At 38.8% G+C, this 15098-nt stretch overlaps 1 protein-coding gene across 5 annotated transcripts in view; it reads right to left on the reverse strand.

Annotated features, from left to right (window-relative positions):
* The window catches only part of LOC149814009 (binding protein), a 164076-nt gene that overhangs the window by 61528 nt on the left and 87450 nt on the right, over positions 1–15098 (reverse strand). For all 5 annotated transcript variants that reach the window (XM_089992500.1, XM_089992499.1, XM_089992502.1 and 2 more), the window contains one exon: positions 12725–12846. In XM_089992500.1, the coding sequence (XP_089848626.1) occupies positions 12725–12846 (122 nt within the window). The remainder of the gene's footprint in view (positions 1–12724; positions 12847–15098) is intronic.

A 15098-nucleotide genomic window follows, 5' to 3' on the forward strand; every position in this document is an offset into this window, starting at 1 on the left:
TTTTGTTATGGGAACTACTCCCGAACCCTCTCTTGTTCTTACCAAAATTGAAAATGAAGTTGAAAAGGCTTTAGATGGCGATGAGCGCATCAAAGCCATTAATGAACATCAATCCAAAATTGAGGATTGGGAAAGTAACCATGCCAAAATCTTGGCATGGCTTATGAACAACGTAGATCTGAAAAATTGTGCCAATATTGCCAAGTTTAGAAGAGCCAATGAGGCTTGGTTTTTTCTTAAGGGTATGTATACCCAAAAGGATCTTGCTCGGCAATTCTTTTGCCAAGAAAAAATTCGTTCCACCAAACAAATGGATATGAGTGTCCGGGACTATTTTAGCTCTCTAACTCCTCTTTGGGATGAGCTTGCCCTTCTTGAGCCCAAATGGGTTGCTCCACAAGACATTGAACTAAGAAGGGAACAAATTGAAAAGGAGCACTTTTTTCAATTCCTTCATGGACTCCGCCCGGAATTTGAACAAGTGAGGGCATCTCTTCTCCATAGAAGCAAAGCCTTACCTATTGAAGATGCTCTTGCCGAGGTATGTCAAGAAGAAACTCGACTTGGCTTAAGCATTAGGAATGATGAGGTTTTGGCCGTTAATAGGCCCGGTTCAAATGTTAAAGCATATAGACCTCCCCACTTTAACAAAAATATCAATGGGCTTAGAAAGGGAATCATATGCCACTATTGTAATGAACCGGGACACATTAGACCGGTTTGTCCTAAGCTTAAAGGAAAGGTTGCTGCGGTTGGAGAAAATTCTCCAAAGAAGGAAGAAAGTACCAAAGAAGGAGATATCAAAGAAACTCTTAATCATATCTCCGAAGTTCTCCAACACCTTCTCAAGTCTTCTCCTTCAACATCCGGAGCCGCCATCGCCTACTCTTCATCACCTCCAGGTATGTGGATACTAGACTCTGGTGCTTCTTTCCATATGACATCTCATAAAAACTCCCTTTCCAATGTTTTTTCCGAACCTATGTCCTCCTATGTCTCAACGGCCGATGGAACGTCTTTAAAAATTGAAAGTATTGGAACACTTGACTTCAAAAATTCTCAAAACTTTTTTGTTCCTAAAGTAAGAGTTGTTCCAAAAATTAATTTAAATCTTTTTTTCGTTTCCCAAATCACCAACCATGGATGCCAAGTCTCTTTCTCACCTAAAGATTGCATCGTGCAGGATCTCCAGTCAGGGAAGCTGATTGGGCAAGGCCATAGAAGGGGTGATCTCTATTTTATGGACTTTTTGACGCTTCCATCTAAGTCATCTTGTAATCTTGTCAAAGACAAAAGTATTGGAATTTGGCATGAGAGACTTGGTCATCCAAATTTTGTAAAAATGTCTCTTTTCCCTTTTTTGAACAATACTTGTAAAGACAATCACATGACTTGTAAAGATTGCATTTTTGGGAAATCTAAAGCTATTACGTTTCCTCAAAGAAGTTATTTTGCCACTCGGCCATTTGAACTTGTTCATTTCGATGTGTGGGGACCTTCCCCTATTTTATCTAAAGGAGGTTTTTCGTATTATGTGGTATTTATTGATGACTTCACTAGATTTACGTGGATATACTTCTTAAGTCGCAAATCTGAAGTCTTCTCGTTCTTTAAAGAATTTCATGCAATGGTTAAAAATCAATTTTTTGGAAATCTATCTATTCTTAGGTCCGATTCGGGAGGTGAATATATCTCTAATGATTTTCAAACTTACTTAAAAGAAAATGGAATTTGTCATCAACGTTCTTGTCCCAACACTCCGCAACAAAATGGTCTTGCGGAAAGAAAGCATAGGCACATAATAGAAACTACAAGAACATTATTGATTTCAAAAAATATCCCAAAATCCTTTTGGGCCGAAGCGGTTCTAACTTCAACATATCTCATCAATAGAATCCCTTCATCCTCTTTGAAAAATCTTTCTCCATTTGAAAAACTTTACAATATGTCTCCCGATTATAAAAGATTAAGAATTTTTGGATGTAAATGCTTTGTTTTAACTCGCAAAAATGATAAACTTTCTCTTAGGGCCATTGAATGTATTTTTTTGGGATATGGCGAAAAACAAAAAGGATATCGATGTTTTGACATCCTTAATAATAAACTTTATATCTCAAAAGATGTCACATTCCTCGAAGAAGAAAATGGTTTTTCGCATCAACCAAATGAAAATATTGACTATTCCTTTTTATTTGACTTGTTACCTCAAGAAAACATCATAGATGATCATATTGATCTTAATGAACCTCTTGAAGATCTTGTTGAACATCCAAATAATGATCAAAACTTAGAAGAAAATGCTTCAAGACAAATACAAGTCTACTCTAGAAGGAATGAAAGAAATCCTCCATGTGCCCTTGAAAGATTTTCTCAAAATGAGCCGATAGAAGAAACCTCTTAAAGAAGATCAATCGCATTCCTAAGATTCCAAATAGATTTGTTTCTTATGACTCTTTTTCCCCTAATTATCGAGCATGACTTCTTGCTCTTCACTCCTTTCATGAACCATCACATTACAATGATGCTAAACAATATGATCATTGGAATGAAGCTATGGAGCTTGAACTTAATGCCCTTAAAAAGGCACAAAGTTGGGAAATCATTGATCCTCCCAATGGCAAGAAACTAATTGGATGTAGATGGGTGTTTAAAATAAAAACTAAGAGTGATGGTTCATTGGAAAGATATAAGGCTAGGTTGGTAGCCAAAGGTTATGCCCAAGAGTATGGGGTAGACTATGATGAAACTTTTGCCTCAGTTGCTCGAATGACTAGCGTTCGAGCCCTTATTGCTATAGCTTCTGTCAAAAAATGGCCCATCTTTCAACTTGATGTTAAAAATGCTTTCTTGAATGGTAATTTAAATGAAGAAGTTTATATGGAACCACCTCCAGGTATGAATTTAAATGGAAAAGTTTTAAAATTAAAAAAGGCTTTATATGGACTTAAGCAAGCTCCTAAAGCTTGGTATGACAGGTTTAGTAATGTATTAATCAATTTAGGTTTTTCTTCTTGTTATACTGACACTGCTCTTTTTGTCAAAAGAACAGGTGACTCCATTATTATGCTTCTGCTGTATGTTGATGATATGATCATCACTGGGAATGACAAAAAGGGAGTAAATGATGTTAAGTCTATATTAAAAGATACTTTTGATATGTCTGACCTTGGTTATTTGAGATATTTTTTAGGAATTGAAGTGGCCTATTCAGCGCGTGGGTACATCTTATCTCAAATGAAGTTAGCTGCGGAAATTTGTACCAAATCAGGAATATCTGATGAAAAGAAAGTGGAGACTCCTGAAGTTATCAATGCGAAACTAAGACTTGAAGATGGTGTTCTTCTTAAAGATCCAACCCCCTACCGCCAATTAATTGGATCCCTCACCTATCTATCCATCACACATCCAGATATAGCTCATGCGGTTCATGCAGCAAGCCAATTTCAGCACGCTCCTACTACGGTTCATATGGCGGCTGTAATGAGAATTGTGCGATATATCAAAAATACCATCTCCAAGGGACTCTTCTTATCCTCTTCCTCATCTCTTGAATTAACTGCTTTTACTGATGCTGACTGGGGAGGAAATCCCAATGATCGGATCTCAATTACGGGTCTTTGCATTTTTTTAGGTGAATCTCTCATCTCGTGGAGATGCAAGAAGCAGCAGAAGGTCTCCTTATCATCTACTAAAGCTGAATATCGGGCAATGGCAATGACAACTATGAAGATTGTGTGGCTCAGAAGTCTTCTTAGTGACATGGGTGTTAACATTTCTACTCCCACAAAGCTCTGTTGTGATAACAAGAGTGCGATATACATTGCCAGCAATCACACCTTTCATGAGCGGACCAAGCATATCGAAATGGATTGTCATTATGTTCGAGACGAATATCTCAAAGGAACCATCACATTGCCATATGTCACTTCAGAGTATCAACTAGCTGACTTCTTCACCAAGGCGCTCCCAACTCCACGATTCATGTTTCTTCTTGGCAAACTTTCGGTCTTCTCCCCGTAAAGTTTGAGGGGGCATGTTAAATTATGTATATATAAATATATATATACATATACTTATATATATACATATACAGTAGTATATATATATAAGTATATATACGTATATATGTATATATACATAATTATATTTTCTTTTTCTGTTTTGTATAAACCAAAAACCCGATAGGGGTATTTTGGTAATTCCCAAATGTACCTTTTTCTTTTTCTCTTTTTCCCTTTTTTCTTTTTCCTTTTTTATTTCTTCTTTTTGCTTTTTGGAATCATAAAGGGGCCCCACCCATCTAGTCGTTGTGGCCCCAACAGTCATATTTATGACCGTTGGGGCTCCCAACGACTAGAAGGGAGCCCCCTTTATGGGTCCTCTTTAGTGCTTCCCTCCTCTATTTAAAGAGGAGGTTCCCCCTTGTAAATGTATGGGTTTTTACACCCTTCTCTTCCTTTCTTCAATAAATCCAACTTATGAGTTTAAGTCATTTCCTATATTTGTGAGTTTTGTGTGTGCACATTTGGTGTTTGTGTTCTTGGCTCTTGTAGTCACTCTTAAGGAGTGACTTTTTGCTCTATTGGTGCTTCCGCCTCTTTTCATTACAGGCAATAGGGTACGAACTATATGGGTGGGGTCGAATCCACCATGGACCTAAATGGATCCATTTAAGGATTTGCCCAAGTGGTGTCTTTTCGAACCCACATCATGGAGGATCCAAGGGGTGGAGTGGGTTAATAATTTGTTATAGATCTGAATCCACGGTAAAATGGATCCGGCACGGTAGGTTATCGGGTTCGGACCCAGACCCGTTTTGAGTTTTATTAAAACTCGAGTTTCAGAATCGTTCTTAGGGCATGATTCTTACTTAAGAAGCGGAAATGGAAAATCGGTAGAGGGGAGGGGTTACAGAAGGTAACCGACTCTTCCGGTCCATCGGAGATGGGGAATCGCCACGATAAAAGGAGGGAACGTAGAGGAGGCTGTGCCCTCGCGTTTTTCTCCTCTCAAATTCCTTCTCTCGTCTCTCGCCTCTCATCCCTCTTCTCATGACGATTTCAGAGTCGGCAGCAAGAAACACAGGGGGGGTACCTGAGCTCGGTCGTCAGCCTCGTTTGTCTTCGTTCGTCGCCGGAAAAGAAGAGGTAGGATTCTGCTCTGATATTGTAGGGTATCGATTGATTCGAGGTGAGGTCGGGTCGACAAAGGGACACCTGATGGTTGTCCATATTTCAAGGTTTATTTTTACCCTGCTTGCCGGAAAAACCATCCCAAGGGCTGGAGATTTCCGGCAAGGGTCGCGAGGGTCATGAGGAAAAAGCGGTATGGCTGGCCAAGCCCTAAATCTTCAAGTCTGAACGATGGGGATCATTTCTTTTACTGAAATGATTCATTCTCTGGAAAACATTGATTTTCTTGATCGTATATGCTTTTAATCAGATGGGTTTTCGGATTTGTTTCCTTCTCTTAAGCTTAATGGTTTCTTGATCATATATGATGTTGGTCAGCTCGATTATTCTTGGTTAGATTGTTTTCTTTTAACCTATTGCGTTGGATTCTAAATGATATGTGAAGCAGGGTGTCTTGAATCTGTCGGCTGATGATTTCCATTCAATCAAGACAGCCTAACATATATTCTTTTAATTTCTTTAACTTCTTGAAATAACATGGGTTCTTGATGCTTGCGTCGGATTCCAGATTAACTAAAATTTGTATATATTATATCAAATTCCATTTTGTTTTATAAGCCCATAATTTCGTGGGTTGTTGTAGATTGTGATTTCTCTTTTGAAATAATGTATAAAAGGAAAAACAGTAGTAAACATACCTTCATTGAGGGACTATGTCTTGCTTGAACAGTCTTACGTATCTTATACTGGGTGATCCATAGAACATATCTCACATTATAAAGAACACGTTAAAATTGTATATCATTTAACACTACATCCAAGGTTATATTTAGGAGTAGTGGTTTCTGTTCATGTTTGATTTCCACTGGCGTTATCAATGGTATATTGCCTCTTTGTGCATGAATTGTCCTGTTTCTTTTAAACCATATCGATACATTTTTTTTGACTAACAACAATCTATATTGGACGATTGTCTGTTAATAATGGCTTAACACAAATTTCAGGATAGCTGATTTGTTATTTTTTTTTAAAAGATATCTAGTTGGGACAATTTGGTTAGAACAATATGTGGGAGTATGTGATACTTTTATTAACAGAGCAGTTGGGTTATATTTAACAGATAGATACCTATGATGGGTATTCAAGTTTAGTATATTTGAACAATGAACATAACATGTGACAAAGGAAAGTTTGGGACTCAATATTTGAGTGTGTGTATTACTAAGAATGGGGTTTAATGCTATGGCAGTGATTAGAAGTTGTGGAAATGTTCTAAACTTCGGGAAAATAACTAAATTAATGAAACCCAATTACTCAATTGAGACCTACCTTGAAGAGGGTGGGTGGTACAAGACTTTGAGGACTTGTGTTTGGTGTCGAGCGTGAAGCGGCTCGTGGGTCCCCGTCCTCGGAGTTAGGGACTAAGACTACCTATGTGTCATAGGTGGTAGTCTCACGTCTTCTGCAGAAGTTAAGGATGCATCCTGTTTTGAGTTGAGCCCTTGGGAGATTTTCTCGGCTATTCGTCGCTCCCTTGGGGATTCAGTCTCCGTTAGAATGTTCGGGTTAATAAAATTACCTGGAATAATATACCCCCGAACGTTCTCTTCTGAGATGGTCACCTATGCCCACGGGATAAGATAATTAAACATCATTTAGAAGAGTAGGTGTCACAAACCAGTGGAGACACTAGAGAGATATATGTAAGTTGCATTTCAGATGCTTTATATTATCAACTTATAAATTAGTAAAATTCTTAACTTGGTGGATACGAGGTAATTAAATTGTTATCTGAAAGTGTACATGTTATTACATTGACTGTGGCATACCTCACCTGCTTATCCATGTTGCATATTTGTTATTGCTAAATAACTGCTCACTTGCATATTAATGTGGCATAGTTGTTATTATATAACTTTTCACCTGCTCATGTACATGAATTTAGATCTTTGTTACATAGTGCTTACCTGTCTTGATATACACTAAAGATCAACCATGACACTCATACCACACACTCGATTCACGATATACTTCCTGCTTAGACGTGGTAGTCTAATTCCTTTTTTTTTTTACATTCTCAGGTCATGAGTAGTCACCACAAGCGGTTACAGGAGAGGTTTCAATATCTGTTTGATCTACTGGTTCCCTGGCCAACTTGTAACTGATATGCCATCATGGATTCGTTCTTTATAAATGTACTTTTGTAAAGTTTCATGAACTAAAGTGGAATAAAGGATGTGGGGATTGTTTGAAGATCTTTTTACTTGTATCGCTTCATTCACTTCACCATGAGTTATAAAATGATTCTATTGTATGCATAAAAAAATAAAAAAAAAATCCTGGTGTTTCTGGGTTAAGTTTTTTGGGGCGTTCAGGGAAGCTACCTCCGACTTTACTCTATTTCATATCCCATCTAAGACGTTACATTGCGCTTATTAAGGGTATCCATGGTTTGGATCCTAACTCCTCAGATCTAAATATGATAACCCACCTGATTAAAATTCACCCTCTAATACCTTAATGTATTTACAAGCCTGCCCCCAATAGGCACAATTCAAAGAGGTGTATGATGCATGCATCAGTATCACGTCTGAGATACTTGAAGAACAAACTTGAAAAAGACCTTTTATATGCAAATCATGAGCATTTTGACATAGAATTATATGTGAATGTAGATTGAGCAGAAGCAATTGAAGAAGGTCAACCTCAAGATATTGTGCATTAATTGGAGGTAATTTTATTTGATGAAAAACCAAGAAACACAATTGTAGCTAGAACGAGTACTGAGGCAGAGTATACAGCTTTGGCACATGGGATATGTGACGGCATGTGATTAAAAATCATTGGTCACAAAACTATGGCTCAAAGTAAAAATACCCAACTCATAAGTTTGTGACAACAAAGCCGCCATCCATATAGAAATATCCAGTTAATCATAAAAGAACCAAACACATAGGGGTGCATTGTCACTTCACTAGGGAGAAGATCGAGATCAAACAATTTAAAGTTCATTATGTGCATTCTCAACTACAATTGGCTGATATTCTCAGTAAACCTGTAAATAAAATTAGGCTTCAAAAAATCAATGGCAAGTTTGGAATGAAACACATTTGTAAGTGGTCTTGTCATTAGCATAATTTTGTCACATAATGGTCATACTTGCTTTAGTATAAGGCCAATCTTAGCACAATTTTTTCAAAACTTGTGCACACAATGTGGAATGAAATGTTTTCTCTCTCTCACTCTCTTTAGCTTTCATAGTAAATACATGGATCTCAAAACATGGTGACAAGAATTAAACAATTCCCTGGCATCCCCTGCATTAGATTCTTTGTTACCAAAAAAGAATTTGTGTAACGACCCCAACTCATACCCTTTGAAAATGAGGAAATTTTTTTTTTTAAACCATTGCGAAAATCTTCTGAAAAACCCGAGGCCTTTACAGTTCCACTCCCAATTGGATAAAACAACCAACCACGATAGAGCGTACAATTATCATCCATACCAAACCAAACCTTTATTGAATAATAAGTGATAAGTCTCGAGAGAATTTCATAAACGAAATTCAGTGTGCATAGACAACGAAATGTAAAAGAAAAATAAAGAAGACTGAGCCACACTATCCCTCTGTGAACTGTCTAGCAAAAATGTGACAGCTAAAGTCTGTACAGAAATTTGTGATTCAACATAAACCAAGCAATAAATATATTTGTTCTTGCTGGAACGTCAGATACAAAATTTTCAAGGTAAAATACCCATCGTCAATTCAGTCCCAAGCGATATGCAAGTCAGGATATGCAATCCCAATGAATCTAACTCTAACAAGATCAATTCCAATCGCATCCCAGCGTGTACCCAACTCAAGCACGGATCAACATATAACCAAATAAGTCCCATCCCACTAGAGTTAAATTTCAGCAAAGGACCTTACGATTAGATCTTTTAGGTTCAACAAAACCCAAATCAGGAAACCAATATCCAAACCAACAGAGACAACCATGGTGAAAAGAATCGGAAAGTTGTAAATCTGAAATCAGATTCATAGGTGTTCACTTTGTTCTTAAACCCATGCTAATCTGATTTAATCTAAACCCTTACCACTGGATTAAGAGGGATACCCATACACAGAAAAAAAAATTATATGAAAAGATCTGAAAACATCCATATAAAAGAGGATCTATAGATCCTCATCTATATAATCTAGAGTGAACACATAGATTCACTCTCTAACCATGGATTTGCACTAAATATTACATGGAAATTGAATTGGTATTCGATTTCTCTCATGATTCAAAAGAAAGAACCCGAACCTCATAATCGACGTGGAGGCAAGCGTGCTCTGTTGCGCCAGCTGCGAAAAAGGTAATCAATTAACCATTTGAAAGGAAATTGGAGGGGCAGGCGGACTCATCTGCGAGCCGGACCCAACCCGACGTTAAATAAGATAGACAAAGGCAGGAGCGACTCCTGCCAACCTACTAAAACAGCAGGGAGAAGCAGAAGGCGGCAGAGACCCCAGCCCTTGCCGAACAGCAGGGAAGACAGAAAGCAGTAGGGGTCAAGCCCCCTATCGACCTTTTGTTCGCACAAACAGGGGCAGGGAGCTTCCTGTGAAGCAATAAAGGAGGCAGGGACATGGCAAACGTCAAGCCCCTGTTGAAACAAACAAGGGAAGCAGAGAGGCAGAGTTCCCTACCGAAAAAGCCACAGCAGGACAGAGGTGATGCCCCCTGTCGAAAAATAACGCAGGACAAAGGGTGGAGCCCCCTACCGGAACGAAATGCAGAGGCAGGGGACGAAGCCCCCTGCCGAAAAGCAAGGCAGGACAGAGGGGCAGAGACCCCTGCCCAAACACAAGGCGGGACAAGAGCTGAGCCCCCTGTCAGAACAAAAACCGAGGCAAGACAGGGGGCAGAGCCCCCTGCCAGAAACTAACACAAAGGCAAGGAGGCTTAGCCCCCCGCCAGGAAAACAAATGGAGGAAGGGGGCTTTGCCCCCTACTAAAAGAACAAACAGTGGCAGGGCTTCCCCCTGCGCTCTGCGGATCCGAGCGGCAGGGGTGAGACCCCGCTGCTGAGGAGCATCACGATCGGTAGGGGTCTAGGCCCCTGCCAAACGAGAGGAATCGGAGGAGAAGATAGATGAGCGAGGATCTTACCTGTAAGGACCACCGTCGATGGGTGGCGGGCGGGAACCCACGGAGAGGGAGAAGGGGGGGGGGGGAGGAGAGAGGCGAGTGTATGGCTCGCTGAGGGTTGCAGAGGGGAGGTCAGCGGTAGTGGGAGCAGGGAGGGCGTAGGTTGAGAGCCCTCCCTCCCCTCTGCACGATTTTGAAAGGGGCACACAGGAGGCGTCAATCGGGAAAGGGTTTCCCTTTTTAGCAGAGGGTGGAAACGGGAGAGCAGCGGCGCGGGGGAGAGGGTTTAAAAGAAACCCTCGCCCCTGCAGTTTTTAACCCTAACGGGTTGGCGGGTCCGGGTCGGATCCAACCCAGGGTCCGTTTTTTATGTAACTCGTCTCATCACACGGGGCGTGGCCCAGGTCCGAGACCCGCGAACCTACCGCGGTCAGGATCAACGGTTTGGATCTGTAGGTCTCCAATAGTGGGGATCTGTAGGTTGGATCCAAATGGATCCAACTGCGGATCCCTGCGTTAAGTAGGTGATTATTATTATTATTATTATTATTATTATTATTATTATTATTATTATTATTATTATTATTATTATTATTATTATTTGTTTATAATTTATTGTTATTTCTCTTTTTCTATATATATATATATATATATCAGTTATTATACGTATATATATGGATTCGTTATGGATCCTGGATTCGAAACGTGAATCCCAGCCCCAATTTATAGAATTACGAAAACAAAATTTCCAATTAATTAAGAAAATTTTAGGTTATTACAATTTGTGCATGTGTCAGCATGAATATAAAACAACAGACAAATTGAAGACGATAGCTTAGTCAAAGAAGTAGGAGCTCTTCCCAGATGAAGGGTCTTGGAATCCTAGCAAATTCATGGTATGCAAACTGTCACAGCATCAGCTTGTGCTATAAAGCTTGTCTCTCATGCTCAGTTGGGAGATGGGATTGACACTTCTAACAAGTTAACTACCAAATTATGTGCTGATGATGGAAATCCTCTTGGTTATATTGCCATGATTTGACAGTCAGCAAGCAGATTGATAAATATGACTATCTAAGCCCTAACATTGCATTCACACTTCATGTCGGTAGTTCATTGGTGCATCTCAGTCAGCATATATCTTGTGTGCAACTCGTAGCTAGAGTTTCTCAAGCCTTTTTCTATTCAATGCATGTTCCAGCATAAACTACAGTTTGCACAAATTCAAATTGAATTGGAGATCACTTGTCTATGGCCTACAAATTTTCATGGTTCAACATTTGCTCGGTAATAGAAAGATCTGCATTTGCTTTGCTTGGACTAGAAGAAGACTTTTGATGCTAGTAAAAACATTTTCCATAAGAAATTAAAGCTATTGTGTGTGTGCTAGAAGACAACTGCACATGACTTTAAGATGTTTCGTTGACAAGACTACTCTACAGTGCCGTACTTTTCACCATGTCATCAGTTTCTCCATGACTTTCTTTTGAGGGCCTATATACCAAGCATCAGGGGTTAACATATACATCATGTATATAATTAATGCACACCTCATTTGCTTATGTATCCTCTCAACAATAACCTCATTCACAAGAATCATTCTTATACAATGTACTAGTCATTACATCTGTCCCCCTAGGACATCCAATAATATGAGAGGGGCCGCTTTCATTTGTTTAGCATCCAGCAATATGCTTTGCATGTATTTAACTGCCACAACAAATGGACTAGCATCATGTTCGTCTCTTAAAAAATGCAACTTGGCTAACTTCCCATGAAGACATGAATCTTGTGGGGAAGAAATAGGAAAACCACTGGAAACTACTTTCATCTCTTCTCATTATAAGGAACTCAATGTGAAAATATCATCGAGCTACATTATTTAGTTTATGAGTTTCCTCACTCTGAACATTTAAAAATAGTTCAATTTTCTCTATAGTTCAATCTAAGTAGATGTGTTCGTTTACATTGCTGAAGAAATAACTGATAAACAATTCAAAACCAACAGTACTTGTACCTATGAAGATGTGATGGAACAGTGCTCTAGAAAGCACAGATATTTTCATAAGTCACAAAAACATTCTGACATCATCTCATACTGAGCTCCTATGAAAATATAGGAGCCCACTGCCCATCCTTGGGAGCTAAAGAGGTGGAACGAGAAAGAACTGGATTCAGTCTCAATCTGCGACTAGCATATCTAATTTTCTGGAATCTGAGTTTGCCTCTGCTGCATGTTAGGCCCTCAGTGGTGGTTTTATTTCCTGACTAGCAGGCAACTGCTCAAAAAAATTAACAAAAAAAATTGACGATATCCAATAGCAAACAATGAACCCATATGCACGATAATCATGCACGGTTTGGAGATAATAGAACAACAGCATAATGAAATATACAATTATAACCAGAAACAAGAACTGTATTTTATTAACCAATGAGCACTGCCATCCATACCCAGCAAGAGTAAAATCTACTTCGGCATGCAAGGCCTCAAATACAGCAGAGCTGAAGTCTTTGGGGTTGTCAGATTCCAAGGCATCAGGTAAAAATTCCTTGGAGAAAATCAATCCAGGAAACTGAGGAAAAAAATATGCAAGTAGTTCAATTGAAGGGGATTGTAAAAGCTAATTGGAAAAAAAATACAACATCAAATCCAGAAAAGTAGCATTAGAAATTTCAATGTTGTAAAAATCATATTGAATTATATGGTATTATACATTGTATCTTAGTATTAAACCTCTATGCAATATGCTGCACATACAAAAATCATTGTATTAACAATTATTGAGTCATACTGTATTCTGGTTGCATCCTAGGTTACACCTGTATTGTTATATCCATACATACAGAAACCAAATGGAGCACTCACTCATGATTAAATGAACTTATAATTATTGTTTATGACATGAGACTCAGGCAAAGGTTAAATCGGGTCTAAAAGTAAGACCCAAACCCGACCCAATCTCATTTGGGTTCGAGTACAACAAGAAACCATGGATCCATACGGTTTAACAGGTTCGGGTATCCATCGGGTCGGGTATGGCCAGGTCGGGTCTTTAGTAGACTTGTTTTGATTCTGGTCGGCTTCGGGTCTGGGTATGGCTGAAAAAAGTAGACCCATATAGGTTATAACAAGTTTGGTATTAACGGTTCGGGTCTTAAGGATTCGGGTTTCAGCTCGGGTCTTGAAATGATCGGTTTTCTAGACCTAATTACCAGCCAATAAAAAATATGTAAATTAATGGAATCAAGTGTTTATTAAGAAGATTATATGCTAAAAAAACAGAAGATTAATAACTATTATAAATAATGTCAAAATCTGAATATAAAAAGAATATATCCATGCCAACCAAATATTTTAAGTTGAAAAAAAAAACAGTGACATATCATATTCAAAATGTATCAAATTCAACGAGTTCTTGAGTATTATTCTGGGACTCACTTCAATCCGACAATTTCCATGACAAAAAGGCAATAGAAAGTATATGCAAAAATGAATTAAAGTTTAGGTTGCTAAAATGCAATGCATATTAATTCTAAGTTTGTCAACATCTTTAAATGTTTAATTTAATATATAATATTTACCAATCTATAAACTTTCAACTCCGCCTGTGTATAACTGTTTAGTTATACACTGCCGGTTCCAAGCCCGGACAAAGGAGGAGGGTTGCGGTAGGCGTGTGACAGCCAGCATAAAAACTGTCATACCCTATGAATATGAACCAATATGAGAATTTCGTTGGGGCGTTCCCTACTGAGCGACGCGCTGTACTCTATAGGCCCGGAGGCAGTGATAAATGGGCAAGGGTTGCTAGGTCGTCGCCCGGAAGCGACGCGTCACACCGGCGCCCGGGTGTGGTGTCAAATAGGCAAGGGTTCCCTCACTTTGTTGGACGGGTGGGGGTAAAGAAGTTAGTACAAGACCATAAAATTAGGTTAGCCACTTGGAACATAGGATCTTTAACTGGTAAGTTGGTAGAGTTAGTAGATGTTATGTGTAGGAGAAAGATTGATATTTTATGTCTACAAGAGACCAAATGGGTAGGTGAGAAAGCAAAAGTGATAGAACCTTAAGGATATAAGATTTGGTATACAGGAATAAATAGGAATAGGAATGGAGTAGGGATTGTTATGAGTCGTGAGTTTATAGATAATGTAGTTGAGGTCCGTAGGAAGGGTGATAGGATTTTACTTATTAAATTAGTATTAGGTACGAATATTATTAATATTATTAGTGTTTATGCACCTCAAGTAGGTTTAGATGATTCCATTAAGCGTCAATTTTGGGAAGATTTAGATGGAGTAGTACAAGGGATATCTTATGGAGAAAGGCTTTTCATCGGCGGTGACCTTAATGGGCATGTAGGCATTAGTAGGGATGGATTTGAGAGTATCCATAGAGGCTATGGTATAGGAGAAAGAAACGAAAGTGGAGAAAGGATTTTAGATTTTGGTTTGTCCTATGATATGATCTTAGCAAACACTTGGTTTAGGAAGAGGGAGTCTCACCTAGTAACATTTAAAAGTGGGGTTAATACGAGTCAGATAGATTTTTTCCTACTTAGAAAGAGAGATAGGGGTTGTTGCATCGATTGTAAGGTTATACCGGGAGAAAGTGTCACTACACAACATAGAGTCTTAATTTTAGATCTTAGAATTAGACAATACCGCAAAAGGGATAGACATATGATAGATCCTAGAATTAAGTGGTGGGCACTGAAAGAAGCTAACAAGGAATGTTTGTAGAGCGGGTAGTTAAGGAAGTTGATTGGTGACTCGAGGAGGATTCAAAATCTATGTGGAATAAGATAGCGGGTGGCATGAGAAA

Source organism: Nuphar pumila, chromosome 16 (assembly GCF_984573655.1).
Source record: "Nuphar pumila chromosome 16, dmNupPumi1.hap1.1, whole genome shotgun sequence".
Lineage (NCBI taxonomy): Eukaryota > Viridiplantae > Streptophyta > Magnoliopsida > Nymphaeales > Nymphaeaceae > Nuphar > Nuphar pumila.